This window comes from Amborella trichopoda, chromosome 2, assembly GCF_054954075.1.
Source record: "Amborella trichopoda isolate Santa Cruz 75 chromosome 2, AtrichopodaSantaCruz75HAP2 v2.0, whole genome shotgun sequence".
Taxonomy (NCBI): domain Eukaryota; kingdom Viridiplantae; phylum Streptophyta; class Magnoliopsida; order Amborellales; family Amborellaceae; genus Amborella; species Amborella trichopoda.
In genome coordinates, this window is record NC_142337.1 from 6,755,529 (window position 1) to 6,778,615 (window position 23,087).

The 23,087-nt window shown below is 36.9% G+C and overlaps 1 protein-coding gene across 2 annotated transcripts; it reads left to right on the top strand.

Moving 5' to 3' along the window:
• The first annotated feature begins 423 nt into the window (after window positions 1-423).
• On the top strand, window positions 424-19,144 carry LOC18443171 (uncharacterized). 2 transcript variants are annotated; one of them, XM_020672886.2, is made up of 4 exons: window positions 424-1,393; window positions 15,451-15,756; window positions 16,137-16,247; window positions 16,358-19,144. In XM_020672886.2, the coding sequence occupies exons 2-4, from the start codon at window positions 15,469-15,471 to the stop codon at window positions 18,389-18,391; spliced, it is 2,433 nt and encodes an 810-aa protein (XP_020528545.2). In that variant the 5' UTR covers window positions 424-1,393; window positions 15,451-15,468; the 3' UTR covers window positions 18,392-19,144. The 2 variants fall into 2 exon arrangements, with proteins under 2 accessions (XP_020528545.2, XP_020528544.2); XM_020672885.2 differs by having other exon boundaries at window positions 453-1,393; window positions 15,395-15,756.
• The last annotated feature ends 3,943 nt before the right edge of the window (window positions 19,145-23,087 follow it).

Genomic DNA, 23,087 nt, shown 5'->3' on the forward strand with positions numbered 1-23,087 from the left:
AGACATAGGCTTCAAAAGCATTTTTTTTTATTTCTACATTTTTTATATAGTGTTATCATCATTAGATTAATAATTCAAAAAAAGAAAAAAATGATTTTGAATTTTTCAAAGCCTAGATCATGAAATTCACCAAATGGATAGTCGAGATTCATTGTTGGATGGGTACTACTTTTGACCATTTCTAGATTACAAATTGAAAATTTTCTTTATAGGATTGATTATGAGGATGAAGAGAATGTGTGTGCAAAATTTGGGGTCATACAAATGCCAAAAATATAGTTTTCTAGAAGTGTGGTCGCATTATACGATTATAACCGATAGATGAATGCTTTATACCTTTGGACCGCATATTGTAGAAATGCGGTCCGGCCCGCATGAAACAACTTTCCCTTGAACGAACCTAACCGCAGAGAAATTTTTTCCATTATTGTAACCGAACAGGGACTGGGTAAGTTGGGTTTGAAGCGGGACGTACTCCACCACTCGCTCCGAGTTTCAAATTCTCTCTCTAGAAACCTTTCCGTTTCTCTCTCTTCTGTGGCCTTTCAAATTCTCTCTCTAGGATATTTCTCTCTCCACCTTTCTCTTTTCCCCTCAACACACGGCTTTCTTCCTTTGTTCCCTTTAAAATTCTCTCCAAAGTCTTTCTCTCTCCTCTTCCTACCTAAAATTAGGGTTCGATCCTTTGCAGGGTATTAATCGCCTGTGAGAATTCGTTTGTACGATCTCGTAGAGCTGCCATTTCTCAAAGTTCAGACTGGTTTTTCGAGTTTGTGGCGGCCATCTCCTGGCGTTTCCTTTTTCTTTTCTTGGGTTTTACTATTATTGGCTTAGGGTCCCTGACATTGTTAGATATCGGTAAATTGCTTCGTTTCGATTTAGGGTTAGGGTTAGGTTTTTTGATAGATTGATTGGGCTTATTGTTTGTGGACCATTTCTTCTTCCGCATCTTCTTTTGATTTTTCTTCTGTCCCCTCTTCTGGCTGTTCTTCTTCTCCAATTTCCCTCTTCATTTTTCTTTTATTTTCCATTGGCTTGCTGGGATTAGAGTCCAGGAACATTGGATCTGGTGCCCTAACTGCAAAACCGAGAGGATAAACCTTAATTGCAGCGTCGGATCTCCCCCGAACGGGAATTTAAAGTTGTTTACCTATTTGTTATTGTTTCTCTATCTCTGCATTTTTTAAGTTTTTTTATTTATTTGCTGTTGATTCTATTTGTTTGTTGTTTCTAACCGGTTTTTGGGAGTTTTGTTGTTTTAGAAAACGTGTTACATTGGCGCTTTTATCTGCCTGATTGTGCTTGGCTATAGTTGTGGTCTGACCATGCTCTGAGATGCCGAGTTAGGGCGAGCGTTGCATGATCAAAATTGTGCTTCAAGTCTTGTGCTAGTGTAAGTGTTTTTGCTGGAAATTTTTTATTTTATTTTTGCTTGAATTTGGACTACATTGGTTGGTTTATGGATATCAATGTGTTCGTTGGTGATTTTCTTGTTTCCTTTCTGGATTTCATTATTATGGGTTTTCTGTTTAGCTTGGCTTTTGTCAAACGTTACTTCATTTGTTTGATTTTCGTCTGAAGTATTTTGTTTTCTGGTCTGTCCTGTATACTTGGTGTTTAGGCAATATTCGCAGTATGGATATTGTTTGCTTTACATATAAAAGGAATGCGCTTCTTTTGCCTATTCTAGTGATGCGCGTCAGATGTCTAGATGCACTATAGTGAAGGGATTTGCAAATGTTAGTAACAAACGTGTGAAGCAAATATTTCTTTGGGGTGTCTTCTTTCTTTATGAGAACTTCCTCGGGCTGTTTAAGATCATCTTTTATGGGAACATAGGGATTGCGCAGTTCATGTGAAGGATTGATAACTTTAAATCTAGATTATATATGAAGCATGATGTAGTGTACCGGTGATCTGCTAGAAGTTTGTAGGAGTGGTTTAGAATCTCGTTAATGTTCTGATGCATTGCCTGATGCTTGCTGAGTAAACCTAGTGTGGCATTACAGTATTTGCAGCAACTACCAATCTAGGCGAGGAGTGCACTGTAACAAGATGTGGCTTCTCCAGCCATTTACTAGCCTTTTTAAAAAATCTCGGCATACCTTGTGTGGACATGCTATGTGATCCTCATGCTTTTGAAATAAGTATTAAGGGAGGTCTCTCTTGGGGTCGTAGAATCACTTCCTGTTTATCGTAATCTTATTTCTATCATGCTTGGTTAGGAGGGGAATCTTGATGTAGATTTGAAGTTTACATGTCTCTTATATCTGCTATTTGCCTAGATATGCAAGGGAAGGTTGTGGTACATCAATTTTGTTATCTCTTTGTACTCTTGGCTTTGGAATGCATTTGGAAGTGTCACCCTAGTACTGCAGTTTTTAAACCGTGTTGTGTGTTGACACAAGTAGACACGGACCCTGCATGTTGACCATTCATCCTAGGCTATTTTATTTATTTATAGTATGTATCGACACCTTATATGGAAGTATCATCATTTCTTTTACATTAAAAGGCCCATAGGCCTCATGGTAGAGTGGACATTGTTATGTCAACGGGCTTGAGATTGAATCCCACTACGAGTGACTTTTTTAAAATATTTTTATATGAAATTGCATTTTAAGAAAATGAACATCAGGGCTAGGTTTGGAATCCATGACATGTTGCAGGGAATGCTAAAGCGTACAATTGCATGGGGAGTGCTTATGATCACATAGTGTGCCAATAATTAATTATACTACACAAAAGTAGGTAAAACTCACCCCTTGAGGCTCAATGCTGAGTCTCCTTCTCAAGGGTCGGTGCGCTTTACCAATACGAAGACAAGAAGTTTGTATAAAGAAATGTGTAAATTTTTCAAAATAACATATTTTTAATTAAAAACTTTATGTGGATGTGTCTGGCTGTATTGGTCTTTTTAGATGAACTACTAGGCACTCTTCAATATGTGTTAGACACCAGATGAGCATCAGCGTCGATATAAAACTGGTATTTGGAATGTATCTGATGCAGTGGTGCTACTCTGCTTGTATGTGATTTGTCTACACTTTTGGATTGGCGAGTTTTCACCTTTCTAGTGAGATCAGTTAGAGACTATGTTATGCAAACATGGGTTAACTTTCTTTGATTGATGTTATTCTAAAGTGTTTAGTTTTGTTCTTTGGAGATCTGTTTAAACATTTTTGTTTCCCAAGCATCACAATCTTTTGGCAGTTTAATTTACGAACTCAAAACCTTATTGAAATTGTCAAAGGCAAGTCCCTATCTTGTTAAGGCTTCTTGCTTTGCCATCATTAAACATATTATTTCCTTTTACTGTATGCAACTTTTGGTATTGTTCATCTGATTTCTATTTTAGTCTTGGGGCTTCTACTACTTTATATACATATATTATGCGATTCATATGTGGTGCCATGTTAATGAGATTGGCATTCTGGCTCATAAGATAATACTTGCTGACCTTTCTTCACATTTGGCTCTGTCATTTGCAAGAATATTCAATTGCACACTTTCAATAATAGGAATATGTCGCAGCGACATTATGCATCCTTTTCTCCCAACTTATGTAGAAATACATTTCTCTTTGTTAAGTTTTTGTTACTAATTAAAAATTGAAAGATTTTGCAAATGTTGGGGTTTTGTTTTCCATTTTGATAACTTGATTTAAGACTAGCAACTTACTATTTTATGCCATGTTATATTGATAAAATGGATGAAAGGGTGTTTATTAAGAACTTCTGCTGTAATTTCTAACCTTGCATTGAAGGGATTCTTCGATTAATTTGCTGGTTGAGTTTTGTGTTTGTGAAGATGTGCTTAGATGTCATTCTATTTAGTGGCTTGGAATTTGGTGTCCTAATGTTCTTAGTTATTAGGGATATTTGTACTGGCCAATGTCATCAAATGTGGGATGCAGACTCGATGCAGAGATGTGGCTCGATGCGATACAGAGGTGGCTCATCGAGTCAATGAATTTAAAGAAATGGTGAAAAATTATAAAATATAATAACACGTAGAAAAACATAAATGTATGATTTATGTGAGTAGAAATTTTTATTTAGTACTTTTGTCGAAAATATTAGACCGAGTTGCTCGATAACCTCATAGTCCGATAAAGAATAACAGAGTTTATTGTCTTCCATTAAACAAAGCAATCCTTTCCATCCCAATAGCTATGGTAATTAACAATTTAGTATCATCAATTAGCAATTTAACATAACATCCAAAGACTACATGTACTCCATAATTATAAGCTAACGACCACAACCTCACAGCCACAACCTAAACATAATTTTCAAACTCCATAGACCAAAAGTTCATAACATGTAAAAGGTAATAAATAGATTCATGCTCAATTAGTCATGCCAACTCTCAACTCTTAATCGTAGAAGTCATGTGATGATTTTATCACGTGCATCTCCCCATCTGTTCTCGAGGTTGAGGAGCCGTCATCATCAGTATCATCACCCTTCTCCACATACACTTCTACCTCTGTCTTATGTGATTCAACCTCCTCGATCTCCAGAATTGATGCTGATGTGGACTTGACACTCTTCCTTTCTGAGCTAGTGCCAGGCCTTACTTTTTCTCCAGTCCTTGTAGCTTGCTTGACATCCAACCAAGTAACGTCCTCACACTCGAACACCCGCTCCCTTAGGTTCATCCAATACAATTGGGTCCACATCCATGCACTTCAAGAACCTCTCCCTAAGGCACTTGCAATCTTGGTAAACATGCCTAGTAATTTTGACAGCATGTTTTTTTTTGTTGGAAAATACCTGTTGAATATTTTTTCTCACATAGGATACAAAAAATACTATTTCAAATTTTTGGATTGTTGAGGCTATGATATTTCCATGCTGGATCATTATTACCTGATGAAGAAGAAGGCATTGCTCCAAAAAAAAAAATGGTAGTTGGAAATGAAAATTTACAAAAAGATTTGATCCTAGGTTCTGAACTTTTGATACGAAAACCAAGATTCGAAGACATTTTGATTTCTAGTTTTGATCTCCTCGGCTTTGAATCCTCTAATACTGGGCCATCTTCACTCTAAAACCTTAAAAACGATGCCCAAAGTAATAAGAAAGAACCCTCAAATATTTCGAGGGTGGAAGACGGATATGCAATATGTACATATCTACACACGAACATATACAAATATAAAATATTGGGCATTCCCCTTATGTTCCCATATAAAATATAGTGCATATATAGGAGACCACTTTTAGGTCACTACCTAAGCAGCGCTCCCAAGCGCTCTAATGGTAGGTAACTTCAGCCAAGGGTTGATCGAAGGCTCCCTCACCCCCACACTCTTGTGCTCCCAACAACTATGCTCCTGCCTTTCCAGTCGACGTGCCATATATATGGGCACATCGTAAAGTTTTGCATATGCAGGGTGGGTCGATGGGCCTATGGCCTCATAACACATTAGGCGGGGGCATAATGCATTAGAGGGTCGCATTTGAGGTGAAAAATTGCATATATGTTAATTTTATTTTTTATCTTTTTTGGATTTATATGTATTCTAACTAATTTTTCCATGCAAATATTTATGCATGAATATTGGAACACATTCAAAACTACAAAATTTAGTGAAGAAGGACAAAAACATAAAGAAGTCCATGGTGTATTAACCTCCAACTATTAAATACAAATTGGGTATTGCATACGCCGTATTGGCACATGAACACGATCGCAACCAGACTAAATGAAATACAAAAGAGAAGTATAAAACCAATACCCCTAATGTCCAATCCAAGAGGATGAAATGACAACACAAGATGAAATACAAAGAAGAGAGAGGATATCTTTCTTTCTTCAATTGTCACTAGTCACAATCTTCATAATCACTTGCATATCGGCCCCCATCTGAATCGAGGCCATCATCAGAATCATCACCCTCTTCAACATTGCTCATCGTCCTCAGTTTCCTCTAAATCGACCTCCTCCTTTATCTCCCTCACCTTTTGTGAAGTACCAGCTAAATTAGGAGCAGCATTATTTGTAACCACTTGAATTACATGCTCATCCCCAACCTCCTCAATAGCCTTATCAATAAAAGAGAATATATATTATGCATCATGAACATCTTCATAAGCATCTATGGATCTCAAAAATATTGTATGAAAGGGACAATTCACCAACACTTTTTCATTTCAATGGGAATTTGCTTGTTTATGATTATACTTATGATGAAACATTTATAGAATTTGAAAAAGAGTAAGAAGAAATGGTTCGAACCTCTTATTTCTTGATCCGAGAAATCTATGAATGGGGATCCTAATGCATATAGATCGAATAGTCCTATGGGAGAAAGAATTTCCAATGACATTTGGAATCTTTTGTTTTTGAACAAAAGAACCGTTTTCAAGTAGTGTTCTATTGATTACGTATTAATCAACATGCTCCTATCACCCTATGTATCATTATGGAAAACCCGAGTTGAGCTCACCCATCCTTATGGGTCTTGCGGTACTCCTTAGTGTGTTCTACCTCTTTCTTCAGCCGTGGCTCTGAAAGCTTATAAGAAAGGGGCCTTTCAACCTTGGCCCAAATGGGCTAATTGCCTCCAACATTGTATGGAAGCTGTATAATCGAGCACTATTAAGAGAAATGCGGGTATGATAAAACCACCTAGCAATATATTGAATTACCTAGCCTTGATTTTCTATCAAATATCTATTTTCTAGTGTCACTTGCTTCTTTCCCACGGACTCTAGATTTGGTCAGCTTTAGGATAGTTGACATTGGGTCATGAGTTATTTTATTATAAAGAATAAAACATACAAAAACACACTTTCAAAAAAATAAAATAAAAATAAAACATACAAAAACATCGTAGTTGCAAAAAAATATTTAATAATTTTAAAAAGAATAATCCATATTTTGTAAATAAATTGTTGTTCCATATTTTGTAAATAAAGTGCTGTTGAGATTTCAACAACAATACTTGTATCAAAAGTCAACACATCAGTGACCTCAGGTCATATATATCTTTCATGGTAATCTATTTCTTTATTTATTTATTTTTTAACTTTTTTTATTCAAATTTATCAAATTAAAGTCATAACCAGAGTCTTCAACACTTATTGCAAGGGTTGTGTCAACAATATGGTGGGGACAATACTTGCCACATTTTGTTGTTTTTCCACATAATCCAGTAAGCGTTGGTGGAATCTTGATCTTTGAAAATGTTGGAAAGGACTATGCTATGTGTCCAACCAACAAAAAGTGTAATATCTTCGGATGCTGGAAGTTTAAGCCCGTTGGCTTATACATTGCTTAGGGTTTTCTGGTTGAAATTTTGCAATGCATCTTTAATTCATTAAATGAACAATTTAAGGAAATACGTTTTGGGTCCTTGAATGCCTAGATCCACCATCCATAAAATGGACGACCTGCGCTATTTGAATAAGGTGGACTCGTTATGGACCATTTCTTTGGTATTTTTTTTTGGCTCAATAGAATGAGATATTTAGCATCCAACAACCCCCTTTGGCTTCAACGGGCTTGTGTTACAATAAAAAGTCCATTAGCTTGTAGGATCCTTTGTCATGGATCTATTTGTATGTATATGTGCATTCACATGCTTGTGCTTAGGTATTGTGTTCTAGATAGAGGAACGCGCCGCCTTGGCTGCCTAGGTGGGTGCCTCATGGTTGAGTTGTCCCAATGACCACATTCGTTTGTGCATGCATGTGCGTGCATGTATGTAGGCATGGGTGTGTGCATGCGTGCATGTGTATTTTCACGCGCGTGTGTGGAGAAGGGAGTATTCAAATCAAATTTCATTGCTTTTTTGCTTTAGGGTTTGGATTTGAGATTATATAACCTTATGGAGGTTCCTTCAAAATGTCCTCTCTCTCTCTCTCTATGCATGCAACATACATATATGCACACACATACACACAAATCTCTGTATATATATGAAATAGTTTATATAAGTTCTCAACCTTATGCTATAGAAGTAAGGGCAACAACCCACCAGGAAAGATTGTTTCGACGCTGGAAAACTATTTGATCGATCACCTCGACCTTGAGATGTGTGGATCGTCATCATCATCATCTGAGTCTTATCCCAACAATTTGGGATCAGCTAGATAAATCATTTTCCGCCATTCTGCTTTATCAAGAGTCATACCCTATGTCAAACGATAAGTCACCATCTCTTTTCCCACTACTTCCATCTTTGCCATTTTGGCTTTCCCCTAGAACCAAATCGCCCTTCCTAATCAATGCTTTATTAGGTTTACGCTGCACATGGCTAGCCCACATCTAGTTTAGTTCGTCTCTTCTTATCACCTATTGGAGCCACCCCTAAGTTACGTCAGATGTATTCATTTCGAATTTTATCCTTGTTTTGCCACTCATCAATCTCAACATCCTCATCTCAACTATGTTCTTCCTATGGATATATTGTTTTTTGACCGCCTAACATTCCGTCTCATAAAGTATGGCTGGTTTTACAAACATTTTATAGAACTTCCCCATCAGTTTCATTAATGTACAACGATCACATAAAGTGTTGGATACACATCTCCAATTCGTTCTCTAAATCTCTCCATTCTCTTGGATTATGGACCTAAGATATCAAAAATAATCTATTTTAGGCATTTCTTGGCCATCAATCTTAACGACTTCTTGGTTTCTACTCGTATTATTACTAAACTTGTATTCCTTATATTTTGTCATAGTCCAACTAATTTGATAACATTTTGATTATGGAGAAATCTCCAAAGTTCTAACTTTGCATTGACACTGCCTCCAATCTTGTCAATCAAAACTATGTCATATGTGAATAACATGCATCATGGTGCCTCATCCTGTAGAAGCTTAGTTAACTCATCCATAACCAAAACAAAGAGATATGGGTTCAATGCTAACCCTTGATGTAAGGCTATTGTCATTGAAAACTCATTTGTCGCTCCACTAATTGTCCTCACACTAATTAGCACTCCATTTCACATATCTCTCACCATGTTAATATATCCTTTAGAGACTCCTTTCTTTCTCAACACCTACCACATTTACTCTCTAGGTATCCTTCTGTATGTTTTTTCTAAATTAATAAAGACCCCGTGGAGGCACTGTTTCAAAAAGCAGCTGCCCAGCGTCTGGGCGGCCGCCTAGGCGGATATCCCCGAGCGCCCGCCTGAACCTGCCTAGGCGGCCGCCCAGGGCCTGCGCCCCACCTAGGGGCGGAAATGTGGCTCCTAAAGGGTATTTTTGGGTCATTTTTAATGCTAAAGGGGCAAAATTGTGGGTTTTAGGTTCATTTGAAATCTAAAACCCATTAGAGGCTATTTTAGAGAGAGAAAACCCAAATTTTTTTTTCTACTGGGCTGCCCAGGTTTTGGGCGCCCCCTAGGCTTTGGGCAGCCTGGACCCCCCCGATCGCTTAGGTGCCGCCTAACGCTTTTTGAAACACTGTGTGGATGTCTTTTCCCTTCTCCCGGAAATTCTCAATCATCTGCCTAAGTAGGAAAATAACCTCAATTGTTGACCTCCCTAGCATAGAGCTGAACTGATTCTTTGATACACTTATTTCATGTGTTAGTTACTGCTTAATCGCTCTCTCCCATAGCTTCAAAGTGTGGCACACAAGTTTATACCTTGACAGTTCATCTCGATTGTTCATTTAAAAAGTAAAGGAATTCAATTCCCAACAATAATTCATCTGGTAATGCATTATCCCATTTCGAGATTTTCGAGTTTTTGTAGATTGGCTTGATTTGCACCATTTTTAGAACTTTAATTTCATAAGATTGTCTGAAAATAGACATCTCATGAGTTTCCATTAACTAAAATATTTGTTTCATCATGATTTGGAGGTACACCTTGCTTCGATAGTTTAAATTTCGAGCCTTATACAAACTGCATTATACACGCAATGCTTACACCCACAAACAAACTGGAGAACAAGTACAAACCAATGACAAAACACATGGCGGGCTCCTAGATAGCCCCTTGCCTATCAGTAGGCGAGGCGCTAGGGCCTTGGCTTCCCTCAAGGCTCTACATACAGAGCGGGTGCCTTCTTAAATGTAGTTCATGCATGTGTTTTTCCTTTTGAAGAGGGGGAAGCTTAAGTAATTATTCCATTATCTGATTTGGATGATGAATTCAAATGCGTAAACAAGCATGCTTTTTGTTCTGTCAATTACTGGGCGTTACATTTGAACGTAATCATTTTAGAAGTTTCTTTTTTTTTATAAGTTTGTTGAATTGTGGTTAATGACCAAACTTGAATTTTGGTTAACATTTGTTAGAGTGATCATCAGGTAGCTATTCTAGTTCACTTTGGACATTTCCTGAGTCTGTGGTTGCATTTCCCACATTGTTCCTCTATATGGTTTAAGTCCTTTTAGGTCTTGTGGATTGGGGATTCATCCCATTTGATCAATGTGTTAGAGTTTATGTTTCGAGGATGCGAATAAGCATGTCACTGTCTGACATGGTATGAGTGTCTGAATCACCAACATGGTCTAAGTCCTTTTAGACCTGGCATGACTGTCCACCATTAAAAGAATGGGGGAGGTGGGATCTAAGGTGACGTTTAGTGAGGTGGTGTTAAGTACTTCTATAGTGAGGTTTCAAGAAAGAAAGGTTAAGAAGAAGTGTAGTATTTGAAGTTTTGGCATGGGTGTTGTGTCCTTGGTGTGTCAATATGTGCGTAAAACCGTGGACAATTATCTCTATGGTTGCATAGGTTAGAAAACATCTGGAGTGAATTGTTGATTATTTTATCCAAATTGCTTGTTCCCTATAAAGATATTTGATTTACTCAAACCGTGGTAATGTTTGTGCTATGGCGGTGTAGTTCATATCTTCTTTTTTCTGTCTTTTCTTTTTGTAATGAAGGGGTAATTATGCCATTGTTATTGTTGCCCTGGGGGCTTAAGTGCCCAATTTTTATGGGCTATATCTGACCACTCTCTTCAGGCGTGTTTGTAAGAATGTGTAGAGATTTTGTTTGATATACATCCCCTGTGATTGTCCTTTTTGTATAAATTGATCTAGAAAGCTACATTATTGTTAGTATTCATATGGGTTGATAGTTTTCTGACCTTATGAACTTGGGACCTACTTTGCTTAGGGAACCTCATGGTTCCCGTATTTCTGTTTTCTATATGTGTTTCATTTTCTTTCTTTGTATTTTTGGTATGCCCCTAATTTTTTGTACTCTTATTGTTCTCCTTATTGATTCTCGTGTCGCTTTTAATTGTGCTTAATGCCCATATCTTCATCCATGTTGTTAATGTTCTTTGGTTGGAAACTACAAATTCCTTTTGTTTGGGTATTCCTAAAGGGACTCATTCGCCCCATGTCAATGTTCTGTGTTGGAATGATGGATTGGCGATATTGAAGGAGGGAGTTGCTTCATTTTCTAAGAGCTGAATGAACTCACAAGGACGTAGGAGACCAAATGATCCAAGAGGTGCTGCTCTTTAAGCTGTTTTCATGGTCAACTACATCTTTGAAACTATGAGAAGTTAGAAGCTGCTAGTGACTAGAGCTTCCCATATGGTTGGGGATTTCTAGTGTTGGGCATAAGCAGTGTAGATAATGTTATTCTGGAATTGAAGCTCATGCATTTTTTTCCATATCCCCTTCGATGTTGTTATGGGTAACATCCATTACCAATATCTGGGTTCCATTGAGAATTAGCTTTGTGTAGCATGAGCTCTTGACTTCTCAATCATTCCATCTGGTAGAATTTGGTTGATAATGTTGGACCAACGTTGAGGTTTATATGGAGAGGCTTTCCGACTAATCTAAGATGATCCATGTTGTGGCTTCTTTTGTGCTTCATGCAGATTCTTACGGCAATGCTTTAATAGGTCTCTCTTGTGATTGGAGAGTTCCTGCAATTCCCTGGAAATATAGTCTTTTATCTAAAATTTAAGTATTTCTTTTGCACTCGGGGTGAAGATTTTTTTATGTTCAAAGTTGATGACTTATAATAACTTTAGCATCTGAATAGGGTGTAAGAGATGATACTGCAGTATTAGGTTTTTATCCTAGCTTACTGATCGTAAAAGTGAAATTGTGAATAACTAAATTGTCCAGTGAAGTTTCCTGGAAAGGCACATTATTTTTGTAGCCATGCCTCAAGGAATGAGGCTACTTTAGATCGATTGTGTGTATTCTTTATGGGTCTTTATTGTTCTATGGTGGGTGTTTTAGTCATAAACAGTCATATCATGACAAGGAATTCGATGTAGAAGTTCTATTAACACTTCACTGGCAAGTTTGTCCGATGTTTTTGCTACTGATCTGTCTACCTTGTCACTGTTCCAGACATTTTAGGTATAGATGGGGTTGGCGTGCAGAAGAGGCATCTTGATATTTATACAAATTTTGTACTTTATTGGAGTCATATCGAGTTCGTAAGATCAGCTGGTGCAGGACTGTATGTGGCCTAGCAGTCTGCAATGTGAAATCATGCATTTGAAGTTCCAACAAAATTTCATTTTTGGATTGCTGTTCTTAATTGTTCAGTCGGTGTGAATGGGGACATAGATTTTCTCTTCATGCCATTTCTCGCAGCAAAGTTTAATACTGTGGTTTGATCATTAGCAACTCACTTTCATATGTGAGTCATTGATTCGTTGTAGATTAAACAATAGCCATAAAATAATGACAAACTCCAATTGCTTTTGTCACCTAAATGGCGTAAACAAATCTTAAATGATAATTGTCACTACATTGAAATCATATTGTAACAATCCTAAACTCTTTTTTTTTTTTAAAAAAAAAAAAAAAAAAAAGAAAAGAAAAGAAAAGAAGAAAATAAACTTTTAATACATGATGATTCATTTGAACATGATGGTCCTTAGGGACCATCTCTACTTTTCAAAGCTTTTCGTTTAAAAGCTTTGTGTTTCCTTGCTCTTGCTACGTCCACTAAAGGACGTGGGCTTTAGGTGTTTAAAGCGTAAACTAACGCTCACACATGTGACGTAATAAAAGAATAAAATAATATGTTAGTAGAATTTAAATTCAGAGAGGTGAAGACTCCTATTTTAGAAAACTTATGAGATTTTTCTCTCTGGTCGAAACACAGTGAACTCCTCTCTTGAGCCGAATTTTTATCGGAAGCTCCCTCTCAAATATTTGTGTGTAAGTGACATCATCTTCTTGAAAAATAGTCTGTTTTTAATAAATAGTGATATTTCCGTCCAGGATCTTTATTTTATAAGTTTTGTGTGTAAGTGACATCATCTTCTTGAAAAATAGTCTGTTTTTAATAAATAGTGATATTTCCGTCCAGGATCTTTATTTTATAAGTTTTGTGTGTAAGTGACATCATCTTTCTGAAAAATAGTCTGTTTTTAATAAATAGTGATATTTCCGTCCAGGATCTTTATTTAATAAGTTTTGTGTGTAAGTGACATCATCTTCCTGAAAAATAGTCTGTTTTTAATAAATAGTGATATTTCCGTCCAGGATCTTTATTTTATAAGTTTTGTGTGTAAGTGACATCATCTTCTTGAAAAATAGTCTGTTTTTAATAAATAGTGATATTTCCGTCCAGGATTTTTATTTTATAAGTTTTGTGTGTAAGTGACATCATCTTCCTGAAAAATAGTCTGTTTTTAATAAATAGTGATATTTCCGTCCAGGATCTTTATTTTATAAGTTTTGTATGTAAGTGACCCCATTGTCTCGAAAAATAATCCATTCTTTTTAAAAATGAAATGAAATAATTATTTCTACTTCTTATCATGAATTTTAGGCGCGATAAATTTTATGCGCACGTGACCTCATTATCTTGAAAAATAATTTTTTTAATAAAAATTGTGATATTTTATCTATGTTAGAAATTTTGAATGCTGTAAATTCTTAGAAAAATAAATTTATTTATTTTTCTTGTCTATTGTTAGAAATAAATGTGATATTTTTGCTTTTAGTAAAATTGTGATATTTCTTTCTACTGTTTTGAATATTTAGACATTGTAAAATTCATGTGCAAATGACTGCCTTATTATTTAAAAATTGACATTTTTGCAATTGATTATAGTTTTGTTGTGAAATGTTTATTTGGGGATTGATATCCCATAAATTGTGATAATTCCGTATTCTTGAATTTCTATAAGAGTTTTTCTATACATATTAAATTGGCAATTATGCTAGAATGCCTTTACAAACTGCTACCTTTCTAAATTTGAGCCCAAAATATTTGATTGGTTATTTTTGAAATGTTATAGAGAGTGACCATTATTAATGGTTTAAGTGAAATTCATATTAATGATTTCAGTGATATGTTGAGTACATGATATTGCTGCTTTCGAATGTTTAAAGAGATTTTGAAATAATTTAAGTATGCAAGTGGACTCATCCGGTTCGCCGGTGAGGTATAAGTGGATCTATTTGGGACGTCAGTAGGGATTAAGTCGACTCATCCGGTTCGCCGGTGAGGTATAAGTGAACCTATCCGGGATGCCGGTAGGGATTAAGTGGACTCATCCGGTACGCCGGTGAAGTATAAGTGGACCTGCAGGGATTAAGTGGATCTATCTGGGACGCCGATAGGGATTAAGTGGACCTATCAGGACGCTGATGGGGTATATAGGTGACCTACTTGGGACGCCAGTAGGGTATTTTGTGAAATCCTTTGAATTATGCATTGACGCGTTAAAGTGTTATGTGCATTTCAATTATTCAGATTATACTTAATTATGCATTTATTGAAAGTAAAACTGTTGATGCATTTTTGTTAATAGATCTTTTTTTTGGAAATATTGATATCTTTCAACCATGATTATTTTTAGGATTATGATGATCACTTACTGAGTAGCCAAACTCATCAAACTATGGTAAACATTTTTCAGGATAACTGCGGTTTCATTTGAGTCCTCGTCAAGATCAACTTTGGGAAGATATTGTAGTTTTGCTTAAACTTTCTTTTGTTACTTTGTAAGAATTCGCCACTGTATATTTTTCCTATCAAGCAATGTATATATGTTTTGTCAGTCACATCTCAGGAATATCAGTATCATAAATTCTTGGGGTGTGACACATATGCTGAAGTATTATCATTTGGATCCAGTGGTATCATACCTAATTTCTATACTTGTCGAACAGTCGATGTAGATTCTTTTTACTAGTTAATTTGCAATTGATATGATCGGTGATCCCCTTTTTTGACATCTTGGGTTTGTGGTTTGGAAGTCTTACATCCATGTGAATTTTTTGCTGAAGAGATTTCTGCTTTGAATTTTGTGGCAATGCTTTTAATGATAAACCATTGGAGTGAAAGTTGGTCTCTACCCGGTTATGGATGGTTGAAAGTCTGAACGTTCAGTATGGAGTCGATTTTCATGTACAGATGCATGAGGAAACGATAGTTCTGGCTTTATCTCCGGCCTTTTTTTTTTTGGTACAGGAGGCATGGGTCGGGAGACTCTGATTTCGTAATTGACGATTGTACACTTTTGGCAGCTGCTAGTGAGGTCACCCATGGGCTTTGAAGATGAGCTCTACCAAGGCAAATGCATTGATTCTGATTTTGAGGGTGCAATTTTCATGTGCAACCGATGGACGATGAAAGAATGTTTGAAACGGAACCTGTTTGGCCTTCCCGCTGCCTACGCATCTTTTGTCTCAAAAATTAAAGTTGGCATGTTCTTGTTTCTTTTTGAACACGAGCAACGAAAGATGTATGGGATATTTAGGGCGTCTTCTGATGGCGCTGTTGATATTGTACCCCATGCATTCAGATCATCAGGGAAACAGTTCTCAGCACAGGTAGGGGCACTGGGCTCCCTCTCTTGTCTATCCTGATATTTTCTAGCCTCTTTAGGCCACTCCATAATTCGGTAAAGTATACTATACTATTCCACTTCTATGGACTATGGAACACTCAATAACCATTGGGTCATCGCCCTACTCAGAAATTATGGGCAGTGATGAAGAGGGAATAGGACCCATTAATCTTTGAAATGACCACAGAGGTGGGTCTCTCTCTCCTTTCCCATTTCAGTGGATGGTGATGTCACAATAGGTTATGGTGTTTTCATTGTTGTTGGATAATGATGCACTTCTCCGTGAAGTAAATCTTTCTAACAAGGTCAGGGAAGTTCTACATTGTATTTTCATTTGCTTTATCCTTACCTGCATATTTCCAGATTCGTTTTCAGAAGCTTTCGCCACACCTTGTACTTGAGGAACATGAATTCCGAACTGCAATGAGTTATTATGCGGACAAAAAGTTCCTCCTGTATTTGTCTGAAGAACAGGTCCTTTTCTGGACTCCATGTCTTCTGGGCCAATTAACTATACAACTGTACAATTTCCTGTAAATTGAAAGAATGCATTCAAAATGTAGTGAGTTGCTTTGGACTTGCAGGTTAAAGAGCTTATTCATCTCTTTTATGAAAAGAAGGCTGATTGTCTACCAATGTCGGATCCCAAGCTAAGAAAGAATAGCTTCAAAGAAACTCATCCGGTAAAAGTTAGGGTTTCTAGGAAAGGAAGGCCTGCAATAGCAGGTAGTGCCAATGAGCCTTGTCCCCTGTTATCAGAGGATCTTGAGCTGAATGATGATGAGGGAAATAATACGGATGCATATGATCCAAATAATCCAATTATAGTTAGTGTTTCCGGAGGAGGAAGGTCTGTAACAGCTCGTGATGTTGAGGACCCTAATCTCCAATTACCAAACTATCTTGGGAATGTTGACTTGAGAAACCGATTCAATGAGAGTCCAGTACTAGTTAATGCTTGTAGTGAAAGGAGATTTCTAACAAGTTCAAATGTCATAAACTCTAATCTCCTTCAACGACAGGAAATTGGCCTAAGCAATGAGCCAAGGAACCGCAGTGATGGATATGAGTCGGTTTTAGTTAGTGAGTCTAGGGAAAGTAGGCATTTAACTGCCCATTGTGCTGAACATTTATCCACTGTTCAGGATGGAAAAGAACACTATTGTCTTAGCCATTACCCTGATTCCTCTAGGTCATATCTCTTTGATCCGAGGTATATCACCCAACCATTTCTTCAGGCTGAGGGCTCCAGGCTTGAGCATGAATATGAAGTCCCATTTCTTCCTGGTGAGGTTCCTTCTACAACTCAAATAGATTCTACTCGGCGGGTTACTCCTGTTCATGGGTGTATCCCTGACCAATTGAACCCTGATTACATTAGTCAGTCCACTAACTCTGATATGGATCATGACAGTGCTTTAGCAAAAGAATATCAAAGGACATCATGGGGTGTTGAGATTCCAGGAATTGGTAATGTACCCTATTCATGCATTTCCACTAGGGATGGAGATGCCTTTAACAGCAAACCCTGGGGCTGTGATATACCAAGTACTGATGACTTGCACTATTCAAGAGTTTCGTCTATGGATGGAGATTGCTTTGGTTATTTCCCCTCAAAGTATGGGGATGGCATCTCTACTGGTCGTGAATGTATGTATGGGTCATGCTTAATCCATGGACGAGCAGGACACCAGTGTTTTGGTCATCACACCTTAACAGGTTCACTTTCACATAGTCTTAAGGCGAAAACTGTTGATTTAAATGGCTCATGTGTGCTTGGACGCTCTGGTGAGTGTGAAGTGCATGTGGCCACATGTGGTGCCACTCTAAAATCACTTCAGAGTGATGGATATAATGAATTGAGGCACTCTCATTTGGAGATTCCTCATTTGATATCTGATGAAGAATATTTTCCACTGTCAATTTCACCTTCCAACCGTGTTAGGAGAGAGAGTGTGTTTTCTCGCTTATCCAATGCTCCGCCTAGGCATGTGAGGGCTGATACACCAGATGTTGATTTGTCTGAGAGTGAGCTCTTGGAAATGATTGCTAGGAGGAGAGTGACAAGAATGAGATATTGTGAAAAGCGTAATGAAAAACACCCGTCCTTAAACTTGCGAGTCCAACTAGACGATGGGTATAAAACCCAATCAACTAATGTTGGAACTGACTATGAGGGTGAAACCCAATGGTCTAATGTCGGAACTGATTATGGGGATGAAATCCAGTTAGTTGATGATGGAATTGAATTTGTTATGGAAGAAGTCCAAGAGAACATTGTTAAATCATATCCAAATTTCAAACGCAGGAGCAAAGTCCAGGAGAAGAAGAAGAATGGATCCAATGCGTTTGCTGAGGATCAAGAAGCCATAGAGAGAGAAATTAAGGGTACCACTTCAAAGAACAAGCGAAGGAAACTGGTCAGGCCATTCCTTGGGGATATTGCGCAGGATTTGGGCAACAGCAACAGTTTCAAATGCACAGTAGAAGAAGGTTCCACTGAAGAAAAGGTTGATGGGATGAGTCTAGACATTAAGGTGGATAGTGCAATCGTTTCAGTTAGTCAAGGGTTAGTTGGTAGCACAGCAGACAATATGGTTGAAAAGCTAAAGCAATAAAAGCAGATGAGATAGCTGTGATTAAGGAACTTAAGAGTTGTGGGAACAGTTTCTGAAGTTGCTCATGGTGACATTGGATGTGTAGACGTTGAAGCGATAAAATCAGATGAGATGATTCAAGAAGTTGAGGAGAGTAAAGCAAAGAAAACAGTTTCTGAAGTTACTCATGGTGAAGTTGAGCATGAAGAAGTTAAAGCCATAAAGTCAGATAAGATGGTTCAAGAAGTTTAGGAAGTTAAGGCAGAGCAAGAGTTATGGAGATATGCATAGAGAGTTATTTCATCAGCATTTTCAGTGTGAGGTCAAAGAAGGCTAGAAAGATGCATCTAAATCTTGAAAGCTTTAGGTGAACATAGCCTGTAATTTTGGCTGTAAATTTTTTCATTGTGTACTTTCAGTATCGTTCTTTTTTTTTTAGAAGTTTTTTGGTATGGGTAGCATGGATTCGAGTCTTGAATTTTAGCACTGAGGCCTTTAAGCCCAAAACAGAAGGCCAAGAGGCCAAGCGTATGTATCCGTTTTGTGGTGTCTATAGGCTCATGTATTCCATTTGTTCGCTTTATTAAGCTTTGAATGGCCAGCATAGCTAAAAATATGAAGCTTTGACTGGCTGATAGTAGAGGCATGTTCAACTTTGGATGTGATGCTTCATAAAACTCATTGTGATTTTGTTTCAAGGAATGTTAATAGTTGATAATGTAATTCTAGTTTTTGATGGCTGAATAAGAAAGCATGTTTGAAGTTAGGTGCCAAGTTTACTTGAGGGATATTTATGATATTCTCTATTCTGAACAAAATAGGTGGTATGCTACATTCGTATTTTTTTGATAAGCTCGAACAGGTTTTTTGGAGGCTGTTATCGGGGCTAGAAAATAGCTTTTTCCGGGTATGGTTATGGCTAATTTTGTCTCTTGTATCTTGTTATTGTTTTGCATCAAATTGAAACGTAGTGTTAGTTTTTAAGAGATGCTAAGCTGTTCAAACTGGGCAAACTCTTTTACGAGTTGTTTGGCCCCGTAGATAATTGAATGTTCAATTTGATTCATATCCTTGGTATGCAGATAATGAGATATGCAAATCCTGGATGTTGAGACAATGCTGTTTGGATAGCTCTTGTATGCAACCTAGGATATTGCAATTCCCCAGGTTGGACTATCTGTTTGTAAAACCTAGATTCATGGGTTTCATGCTCACACAGGTTACCCATTCATACCAAATTTTGTTGCTATCTGTCTGTCCAATGAAGATGAATTTTTGAGAAGAATCCATTCTTCTAAAAAATTCCCCATTTTATTATCAAAATTAAAGTCATTTGTATATTTTAGATTCAAGTCCCACATTCTGAACGTGTGATTACATTTTAATTTTAGTTTCTTTTCTATACATCAGAATAAAGCCCAGAAGTTTATACTTGTCATCTTACATTTGTAAAAAATATTCTAGAATTAATAAATGGTGCATTTTGTATAGAGCTTAGGCTCTAAACAATCAAATTGGAGCCTACCTTTAAATAGTGTCGAGAAATGTTGTTTCAACATTAGAAATCTTTGTAATAGCTTTAAAATATATTTTCATCTTTATTTATAAAGTTTAAAGCTTCGAAAATAGTGTAGATCGACAGATCTATGAAAACTTGAAAATCTTGAAAATTGTCGGTCAAAAAATGCATTATAAAATACATTATTTCCAAGAATTAAAATCACTTGTTTTCTCTTGTCCATGCATATTGATGTCAAGATGATCAATTTGAGGACTTTTGGGCTTCAGAACAATCTTGTCTAGCAAAATTTTTGAGGTAGGCTCAAATGTGATTGTTTGGAGCCTCGGCTCTATGTAAACTTTTCCCATTAATAAAAAGGTGCGGTTTGTATAGAGCCGAGGTTTTAAACAATCAAAGTAAAGCGCACTTTCAAATAATATTGAGAAATGTGGTTTCAATATTGGAAATTTTTGTGATAGCTTTAAAATATATTTTCAATTTTAATTATAAAACTCTAAAGCTTAAAAAATAGTGTAGGTCGAGTATATCTATGAAAACTTGAAAATCGATGAGACGCACTATTTTCAAAACTTGAAATCTGTTTTTTTTCTCATATCTATGCATCTTGATATCGAGATGATAAATTTGAAGATATTTGGGCATCAAAACAACCTCTTATAGTGAAATTTATGTGATGGGTTCTAATTTGATTGTTTTTAGATTTGGCTCTTTATAAACTTTTGTTTTAATAAAATGACCAAAATGCCTCTAATTTTTTTAAAATTATAGGGGCATTTTGATAATTTTTATTTGAATTTTAAATATATTTTATAATTGTGCTATGATAAATGCCCAACATTTGAGCTTAATCGGTTATATAAAAAAAGAATAAAATTAAAATACATCATTTACTATAAAAAATGGGCTACAAGTGTAAAATATTAAATATATGAGGATAATTTTGAAATTGCAAAAAATAAAAAAATGATTTTTTTTAATTCCCTAAAAGGTACCATATATTTAAGTCAAATGATTAATAATTGATTAATAGAAATCAAATTAGTGTATCTTCGACCTCCAAATCTAGGCATTTGGGACATCATTGTCATGCGACGCTAGTTGTGCATCATTTATCTCTATGTTTATGTTCTTTATCTTCCTCGGCATCCTACAAGATCTGCCATCGTGATTAGTGTGATTGTATATCGATTTTTCTACTAAGAAGCTCAATTTCCAATTGATCGGCTTCAAAGCATCTCACTGCTTACTATATACACCATAATTGGTTTGTCGATCTCTTCCACGAAGAAGTTCGGTCCCTGACCAAATGGTTTCATAGCATCTCATTGCTTATGTACACTGTAATTGGTGCGATTGCATGTTGATCTCAACACCAAGAAGCTCAGTCCCTGATTGACTGGCTTCCAGTGTCTCGCTATAAATTACAATAGCCTGATCAAACTCACTCTGATACCAATTGTTAGAATTTTCTAGGGCTCTGTTACTAGTTTTAGAAAACACAAGGGCAACGAATCAGACTTAGACAAATGCTCTTTATTTTTATCGCTTTGGATTATCAACGCATTATACTAACGTGCCCTTCTTCTTCTTCTTTTTTTTGACAAGGATACTAACGTACACTTGCGTCACACTTAAGACTAAAACCCAACCGCTACTCACATTACACAAAGGCCTCACTCATTACAAGTCTTGCACACATGAGCCATGCTACGAACCACACCAACGGAGGTCTTACGCTTATACCAATGAGGTGGTTTATTAGACTTGTGTTTCATATATTCTGTTTTAGTCTGATTAATTTTAAAATTTTTATAATCTAGAGCATCCATCCAATGTTCTAACTTTATGTTGACGTTGCTTCTAGTCTGATCGATCAAAACTATGTTATCAGCAAAAAATATACAATGCAGCACCTCATTTTATAGGTGTCTCGTTAACTCGTTTATAACCAAAACAAAGAAATATGGGCTCAACAATGAACCCTGATGGATGGTTAACTCAGACACACTTATACGTACCTAAAGAAAGAAAGAATTAGTTGGGAACTCAAGATATAAATAATTCTTTTTTCAAGATACTCATCTCATGATTTTATAGTGTATCACAAAATTATAGACCAAAAAAAACCCTTCTAAGTTGCTCTTTTGCCTAAGGGAGTAAGTTTACGGTAAGATCTCACAAGAGTACATTTTAGGGAAAACTATAAAAAATCCCCCAATATACACTATCTATGCAACTTCCCCCATTCAACGTTTTTCTCCCATTTTTTTTCCCCACAACAACCTTCCTTAGCAAAAAACCCCCTAACCCAAAAGGAATAAGAAAAAAGCTAAACTACCATTTTTTTCACATGCCCTTCTCTTTCCTGTTTCCCATTTTTTAATTTACCCAATGCGCTCCGGTAGTACAAAGACGCGTTCCGACAGTACAAAGACGTGCTCCGGCAGTACAGTTTATGGAGACGACGTGCTCCAGCAGTCCCAAAAACGCTCCGGCAATATATGCTCTGGAGCCACAACGCTCTAGCAGTGTAATAGGGCGCGTTGATAGTGTGTTGGAGCCACAACGCTCTGGCGGTGTAATAGGGCGCACCAACAGTATGTTCAACGCTCCGGTAGTATATGAACGCGCTCTGGTACACCTTCTGAAGACATTTCGCTCTGGCAGTCTATAGGCACTCCGGCAGTGTATTCAACGCTCCAGCAGTATATGAATGTGCTCTGGCAGTGTGCACAACGATCCGACAATCCTTACAAAGCACTTCGGCGCTCGATACATACGCGCTCCGGCAGTATGTTTTAGACAATTCGCTCCGGCAGTTGTATACTACGCTCCGACAATACGCTACTTGGGACCGATAGTCAGCGTCAATTGATTTTTTTTGTACGGGAAGTGCATTTCCATCCAAAATATAACAACTTTTTACCTTGAGGGGCTTTTTGCGAAAAAAGGTTGTTGTGGGGAAAAAAGTGAGAAAATGTTTGGATGGGGGTAAGTTACATAAGAAGTATATACCGAGGGGCTTTTTATAATTTTTCCAACATTTTATCTTTGGAAAGAAATCCATAACAAAACTTAAAGGAGCTCAATAAGGTACAAAAAAAAAAAAAAGTCTCTCACTTTAGGGCACATTTGGCTCACAAAAAGCCTTCTTTTTTGGGGAGTGGAATACCTATAAAATAGGCATCGGATTTT

Excerpts from the sequence above, each read along its gene's own strand:
- LOC18443171 (XM_020672886.2), top strand. The coding sequence starts at position 15,469 with ATGGGCTTTGAAGATGAGCTCTACCAAGGCAAATGCATTGATTCTGAT. Across the intron at positions 15,757-16,136 it reads GGAAACAGTTCTCAGCACAG|ATTCGTTTTCAGAAGCTTTC; the intron begins GTAGGGGCACTG and ends GCATATTTCCAG. Across the intron at positions 16,248-16,357 it reads TGTATTTGTCTGAAGAACAG|GTTAAAGAGCTTATTCATCT; the intron begins GTCCTTTTCTGG and ends TTGGACTTGCAG.